Below are 8,286 nucleotides of genomic sequence, written 5' to 3' on the forward strand. Positions count from 1 at the left end.
TCACCATCAGTGAAAATTTCAAGAAAATATGTTCAGTCGTTTCTGAGTCTATAAGTCTATAAACAAACAAACCAACAAACGAACACAAATTGATTTTTATATACAATATAAGAAGATGGTGCTGCATACCCATTCTCCCGCCTAACAGAACAAAGTCCAAAGCCTTTTGGACTGCGAAGAACTCCTTCATAAAAGACGCTGCAACCGTCTCGAAGCCAATATGATTCACTAATTCTAAGGACTTCTATAAAGTATCTCGACCCGGTGGCGCCTGCGAAATGTTCACAGAAGTTCTCTCCCATTGATAACTAGAAGTCACAAAAGAGGGGATAAAACTCCTTGCAGAGTACCACTAGTCTCAATTTTGCAAATCTAGCCATCGTAGCATGTCTGCCTAGGACGCTGAACGCATGGGTTCGAGTCCTGGCGAGACCATCATGTACAATTTTATGCTGTGGTTTTTCCCTCCAAATGCTGCCAACATTTGTGAGGTACTATGCCATGTAAAAACTACTCCCCAAAGAGGTGTCGCACTGCGGCACGCCATTCGGACTCGGCTTTAAAAAGGAGGCCGCTTATCATTGAGCTTAAACTTGAATCGGACTGCACTCATTGATGGGTGAGAAGTTTGCCCCTGTTCCTTAAGTGAATGTTCAAATTTGAAAATTTGCGTTGTCCTCCGCTAATGGTGTGTTGATAATCCGGTTTCAGAATCGTGTCAACCCAAAAGGTAGACACCTTTATGTCAACCAGAGCGCCATGTGTGGGCTCAACCTTCAAGTCATTAAAAGCTTCTTCTATGCTTAAGAAGGCCGCCAAAGTGAAGTAGCCTGCACCAAAATTCCTTCGATGTAACCACATTATGAAGGACACTGTCTACCGACCGATCCTTAGTGCAGTCATGCTAAAAGCCGCACACCATAGAAGGATCGAGACGGTCTAATACAAGTGATAATTTGTCTTTAAAAATGAAGAATCAGACACTTATTGGCCTGTAGTCCTTGGTAAAGAGTGGTTCAGTTTCCCACCATGGAGGAATCTCCTCTCACTTAGCCGGTATGTAGCAAAACCAGCCTCATAAAAATCATCCCAAGGAGTATTATTGCCTTAAGACTTCATGAGAGTTCAGTCCTTTGCAAACAAAACATTCCATTTCGCACGACGTGTTTTGTTATGATATCCAACAACTGTGCCAAGTATGGTTCAAATCGGTTTATAACCTGATATAGCTGCCATATAAACCGATCTTGGGTCTTGACTTCTTGAGCCTCTAGAGGGCGCAATTCTTATCCGATTGAAATGGAATTTCGCACGACGTGTTTTGTTATGATACCCAACAACTGTGCCAAGTATGGTTTAAATCGGTTCATAACCTGATATAGCTGTCATATAAACCGATCTTGGGTCTTGACTTCTTGAGCCTCTAGAGTGCGCAATTCTTATCCGATTGGAATGAATTTTTGGCACCAAGTATTTCGTTATGATATCCAACAACTGTGCCAAGTATGGTTGAAATCGGTCCATAACCTGATATAGCTGTCATATAAACAGATCTGGGGATTTGACTTCTTGAGCTTCTAGAGGGCGCAATTCCTATCCGATTTCGCTGAAATTTTGCATGACGTATTTTATTTTTACTTTCAACAACTGTGTCAAATAAGGTTCAAATCGGTTCATAACCTGATATAGCTGCCATATAAACCGATCTGGGATCTTGACTTCTTGACCCCTAGAAGTCGCAATTATTATCCGATATGCCTGAAATTTTGTACGACGGATCCTCTCATGACCATCAACAAACGTGTTTATTATGGTCTGAATCGGTCTATAGCCCGATACAGATCCCATATAAATCGTTCTCTGTATTTTACTTCGTGAGACCCAATGGGCGCAATTCTTATACGAATTGGCTGAAATTTTACACAGGTCTCCAACATATAATTTAATTGTGGTCCGAACCGGACCATATCTTGATATCTGATGAATCTGAGAAAATCTAGTCTTTTACAAAAAATACCAAAACGTCTTTATTATGGAATAAAAATGAAAGAGACTGACAAAAATGTCACAGTTATTCAAATACGAAAAAGTATAATAGCTTGTTAAAATAATTCAATGAAGATGTGATTAAAAATGTGTGAATGACAGTAGATTAGATATCCAACATTCCCTCGCACTTAATTTGCTTTCCCTTTAAATCTTTTCCGAATTCTTTCCGATCTTCTGGGGGTAAACTGTTGCCGACGTTTTCCACAGGGGCGTGACATTTCGCTGCTTTGACAGTTTTGTTTTCCGCTAGTTCCTTGTCCGTTGGATTGCATATTTTGGGAAGCTTCCACAATTGTGGTTTGACCTGAAGCTTGATTAGCTGGTTCTAACCTCTCACAACTGCTTGCGATGTTGGTTTGTTCGATAACTGTTGAGTGTCGTTCACTTGTTTCTACGCTTGGATTCATATTAGAATAGTTATCTGGAATTAATATGTCTATATCGTCATTAGCTGTCTTTTTTGATACATGACATTGTTTAGTTATATTGTTTCCACTCGTTTCTATTCTGCTTTTTATTTGATTTTGATGCCTTCGGACTTCGCCCTGCGCTGTTTTTACTGTAAACATTAAATTTCCCATTGTTGCTTTTATTTCTCCTTCAACCCAGCGTTTTTTACCAGAGAAATTTCGTACATAAACCTTTTGACCAATAGATAACTTCGAAGAAAATTTTGATAATTCGTGCTTCACAGGAAACATTGCGGTTAAAATTGTACGAGGCTGACGACCGTGAAGTAATTCTGCTGGAGATTTACCAGTATGTGGGTTTGGTGCTGATCTATATGTTACCAAATACTTGTACAACGCCTGTTCTTGATTTGGTTGTTCCTTACTTATCTTAGTAAAAGCTGTCTTAAAAGTTCGAACAAAACGTTCAGCTAATCCATTCGAAGCCGGATGAAACGGGGCTGTTGTCAGATGCTCAATAGCGTTTACTTCACAAAACCTTTTAAATTCAGATGACGTGAATTGTGTACCATTATCAGTTACAATGGTACGTGGTAGACCTTCAATTGCGAAAAAACTTTGTAAAGCTGCTATAGTTGATCCCGAGGTAGCTACAGATACTGGCCTGACAAAAGGAAATTTGGAGTACGAATCAACTGCAATAAGCCACATTTTGTTTAAAAATGGACCAGCAAAATCAATGTGTATTCTTTCCCATGGTTGCTCAGCTTCGGGCCATGCAGAAAATACTTGTTTCGGATTATCCCCATTTTCTTGACAAATCGTACATTTTTTTGCCATACTCTCAATTTCTTGGTCAATATTCGGAAACCACACATATCTTCTTGCTAATTGCTTCATTCTACATGCACCCCAATGTCCGTCATGTAGCATACTCAAAACTTTTGAGCGAAGTGAGCTTGGAACTATTACACGTGAGTGTTCATTGTGCAGAAGAAGCACATCCTTTTCGATAGAAATCGAATATTTTCTTGCAAAATACGGATTGAAAGAAGCCTCCGATTTATTCTCCTCCGGCCAGCCATTTTTCACATAATTCGTGATAACTTTTAGTGTTTCGTCGCTTTTTGTGTGCAATGCTACAGTTTCGGAATCAATAGGACAGTCTTGCAATATCGTATTATAAACATCATCAATATATAACACCTCCGCTTCAGTTTTATCGAATTCTTTATCATCTCCCATTGGCAATCTTGATAATGCGTCAGCGTTTGCATGATGAGAAGTTGTTTTATACTTTATAGAATATTCGTATGCTTGCAGTGTAATGGCCCAGCGTTGAAGTCGATGCAATGTCATGATAGGAAGCTTTTTGAAGGGATGAAATATTGTAGTAAGAGCTTGATGATCTGTTACTAATTCAAAGTGTCTACCATATAGATACTGGTGAAACTTGGTCACACCAAATATTATGGCAAGAGCCTCCTTCTCTATTTGAGAATAATTAACTTGAGAAGCATTCAGCGTTTTTGAAGCAAAGCATATTGGTTTTTCAGAGCCATCAGGAAATCTGTGAGACAAAACTGCTCCAATTCCGCGGTTGGAAGCGTCGGTTGCGAGAATGATTGGATATTTATCATCATAATGAACCAATTTGGTAGCGTTCACAATATCTTGTCGTAAAGTTTTGAAAGCTGTTTCTTGTAGATCAGTCCAAACAAATTTTGCATTTAATTTTCTGAGTTCATTTAGTGGAGCTGCAGTTTTCGAAAAATTCGGAATAAATTTATTATAATAATTAATTTTTCCTATAAATGATTCCAATTCTTTAATATTTGATGGCCTTGGCATATTCTGAATTGCAGCCAAACGTTTTTCTGAAGGTCTTATACCATCACAGTCAATAATGTGGCCTACATATTCGACCAAAGATTTCGAAATCTCACATTTCTCAGTTTTACATTTGAGTCCATGATATTTTAGTTTCTCCAGCACATTAGTCAAGTTCTGAATATGTTCACTGTTTGTTTTTCCTGTTATAATTACGTCATCAAGGTAAATTGCGCATCCAGGAATATCTGCTAATGTTTCCTCCATGAATCTCTGAAAAATTGCGGGTGCACTTGCAATCCCGAAAGGCATACGCTTATATTGATATAAACCAAAAGGAGTATTTATAACCATAATTCTTTTTGCTGCATCAGACAATTCAATCTGCAAATATGCTTCACTCAAGTCAATTTTAGAGAAATACCGACCTCCTTGAAGTTTGTGGTATAATTCTTCGATTCTTGGTATGGGATATCTTTCAGTTTTTATTTGGGGATTTAAAGTAACTTTAAAATCGGCGCAAACCCTTATGGAACCATTTGGTTTTGGAACCACCACAATTGGCGAAGCCCATTCACTCGAATTTATTGGCTCTATGACGCCATTGGAGACCAAACGGTCAATTTCCTGTCGAACTTTGTCGTGTAACGCAAATGGAATATTGTAAGGTTTCATAAATTTTGGAACTGCATCGGATTTAAGGGTAATATCTGCTTTAAACGTTGGACAGTGTCCAAGTCCTTCAGAAAAAACTTCATTGAAATTGTTTAAGACTTGTTTCAATCTACATTCTAAATCCGTATGAGAGTCATTTGAAACTTGCAAGCAGTTTTCGATCACTAGGTTATTGTATGGACTTTTTATCTGAAAATCAAATTCTTTAAACCAATCGAATCCAAATATGTTCACAACATTTTCCAAATCAACAACGTAAAGTTGTAAATTTCGTGTTTGGTTGCCGACCTTAACATCCACATTAACCACCCCTTTTAGAGCCAACATAGCTCCTCCATACGCTTTTAATGTTTTATTACTTGGACTACACAAAGGTTGTTTTAATTTCTTGTAGACGTCAAGTCCAATCAATGAGCATGAAGCTCCAGTGTCTAATTGAAATGGCAATTCTTCGTTATTTACCTTAATAGTGATCATGAGTTTATCATTCTTTCCATTATTGACGGTGTCGATTGCTTCAACGTGACTTATAGACGATTCCTCTACCTCCATTTCATGAATTTGTTGACTATTTCCAAGCTTACCTTGTGCTTGACATACTTTCGATATATGTCCAAGCTTCGAGCATCTATTGCATCTGGTTCTATTCTTAAAGTGATAACATTCTTCTCTCTGATGAGACTTTCCACAGCCTGGACAAGACTGTAAATTCTTGAAAGTAAGCTTTCCCTTTGATTTACTTTCTGAAACATTATAACGTTGAATAGCGTGAACTTCATTTGTCGGCTCCTTAGTATCTTCGATCTCATCCGACGCCTTAACAGTTGCTTCAAAAATTGAACAAATTTGCAGCACCTCTTCTAAAGATGGATTTGATTTTTGCAAACAAGCTGTTCGGACTTTCTTATGTGGAGTGTATAACACAATCATATCCCTTATTTTGTTATCGACGTAGGATTGTCTGCAGTATTCATTTTCACACGTAAAATTACATTCTCTGGCTACACCTCTTAGATCTGCAACCCAATCAACGTATTTCTGATTCTCCTTCATTCTTGTTTGATTATAAAATTTAAATCGAGCGGCTAAAATGTGCTGTTGACTTCCAAAATGCTTTTCTAATGCGGTAACTAACTCCTTGTATGGTTGTACTTCTGCTTTCCCATCAAATAGCCTTTGCAAAAGCTCCAAAACATCAGATCCAACCCAGCTAAGAAAACAAGACCGCTTCGTATCTTCACATTTTACAGAACTTGCTATCATATGCTGTTCCAATTGAAATTGATATGTTGACCATTGTTCTGTTCCACTATTGAAATTTCTGAACGAAGGTATCACCAAAGAGCTCTTGTTCCTCGAAATAACATCTTCCAAAATAGATTGGTTTTGAGCCAACATTTGTGCCAAAAATGCGTGATTGGTTTCTTGCAGTTGAGTCAAAACCTGCGAAAAATTATTAGAATCCATTGTTTTTTGATTTGTTTCTTATATCCTCGTCGCCAAATGATGAATCTGAGAAAATCTAGTCTTTTACAAAAAATACCAAAACGTCTTTATTATGGAATAAAAATGAAAGAGACTGACAAAAATGTCACAGTTATTCAAATACGAAAAAGTATAATAGCTTGTTAAAATAATTCAATGAAGATGTGATTAAAAATGTGTGAATGACAGTAGATTAGATATCCAACAATATCGTTTTAATAGCAGAGCAACTCTTTTCTTATATCCTTTTTTGCCTAAGAAGAGATGCCGGGAAAAGAACTCGACAAATGCGATCCATGGTGGAGGGTATATAAGATTCGGCCCGGCCGAACTTAGCACGCTTTTACTTGTTCTATGATCCTTCTTTCATATTTCCTTCCAATTTCTTTCAGTTCTATGGTCCTTGCTCTCATGTCACCATCATTACCCCTGTTCTTCTGTTCAAAAGTCAATAGTGGTTCATTTAATCATTTACTCCGTCAACTTGTACTTTCGTAGATCTTTCTAACAAACCAACTCTCTTTTCTTCCTCCCATCCTGCTCTCGAATTCACCATCGTCATATATGAGTTTGCATTTAACTTTCCTTTTTCTCGAGTGTATTTGCTAAGATGGTCAAATATTGAGAAGATGGAAAAATTGACAAAATTACACATAAGTAAATGCCTATTTACGACTTTTGTTTTCATAGTGATGGTAATGCCAAGATGAACTCGCCCACACGCACACAACTATATAACACATACAAATATACATTCGTACACAAAGATATTCTCATGCCACTCATCTCATACCACTTGGCTAAATAACTTCTTCAATAAGAATGGCCACATACTTATGCAAGCGATAGCAAAGTGGGTGTGTGTTTGTTTATGTGTATGTGTGAGCGTGTGTCCTGGAAAAATCGACACATGGTAATCATATATTTTGGTCATATCTGTGGGTCATAAAACCAGTGTGCTTATGTGTTTGTCAATGAGTTCCTTCATGACATTTATTTTATTTTCCATCTGTATTGGTGATATTGTCCAAGCCACTCGCTCTCTTCACTTCAATGCATTGCTGATGATATTGAGGATGTTGATGATGGTTGTTGTTTTCTGCCATGACATTTTTTCTTTTCTCTTGAGAGGGGGGTGGGGGGTTATTTTTGTATTGGGGATTTTAATATACTATTGGTCATTTGGTTTGTAATTTCGGGTTTATATTTTTCGTTGTTGTCGTTTTGTGTTCGTATCTTGAGTTTTCTTGATTCGATGCGAATGTGAATTTTTGTGAATTACATTTCGATTATGTGACCATATAACACAAGATGAGCCCATGGTATAAGAAAAGTAACTCGATATGGAAGGCCGTTGAGGTTGACAATGAGTGAGTTGGTGATATGGCGTATTTTGCGTTTTGTTTGTCAGACCCTCCCAATAGCGATCGAATTGTTGTGGAAGTTTCCGCTAACAAAAGGATAAGAGACGCATTCAAGGCTCATTTTTGGTAATTGGCATATTAAATTATGATAAAAATAGGATAAAACAGGTGACATAAATCTCAGGAATTAGGCGTTTCATAAATAAGTAATGATCATCTCTGTAATTTTTCAAAAAATGGTGTCTTTGTTAAACAAAAACTGTAGGTCTTGATATGATGTGACTCCACATAGCATAAAAACACAATATTGACATTATGAGGAAGTTGAACCAATCCAGTTATACAAAATGGATGTAGAGGATATACAGATGTTATCATTGCACCCAGTTGAAGCAGCAACAATGACTACTGATGGATATGCGAGCACCATGAGGAGGTAAGTGAAAAACAAGTAAAAGCGTGCTAAGTTCGGC

General features: G+C 37.5%; 1 protein-coding gene across 1 annotated transcript; it reads right to left on the reverse strand.

The window, feature by feature from the left end:
* Window positions 1-2,177: 2,177 nt before the first annotated feature.
* Window positions 2,178-6,431, reverse strand: LOC131996203 (uncharacterized protein K02A2.6-like). The gene has a single exon (XM_059365669.1). It carries the CDS (start codon window positions 6,429-6,431, stop codon window positions 2,178-2,180), a length of 4,254 nt encoding a protein of 1,417 aa, XP_059221652.1.
* Between the last annotated feature and the right edge of the window lie 1,855 nt (window positions 6,432-8,286).

The sequence above is a fragment of the Stomoxys calcitrans genome, chromosome 3, assembly GCF_963082655.1.
Source record: "Stomoxys calcitrans chromosome 3, idStoCalc2.1, whole genome shotgun sequence".
Lineage (NCBI taxonomy): Eukaryota > Metazoa > Arthropoda > Insecta > Diptera > Muscidae > Stomoxys > Stomoxys calcitrans.

Bases quoted from the DNA above. Each gene is read 5' to 3' on its own strand.
- LOC131996203 (XM_059365669.1), bottom strand. From the start codon at position 6,431: ATGGATTCTAATAATTTTTCGCAGGTTTTGACTCAACTGCAAGAAACC.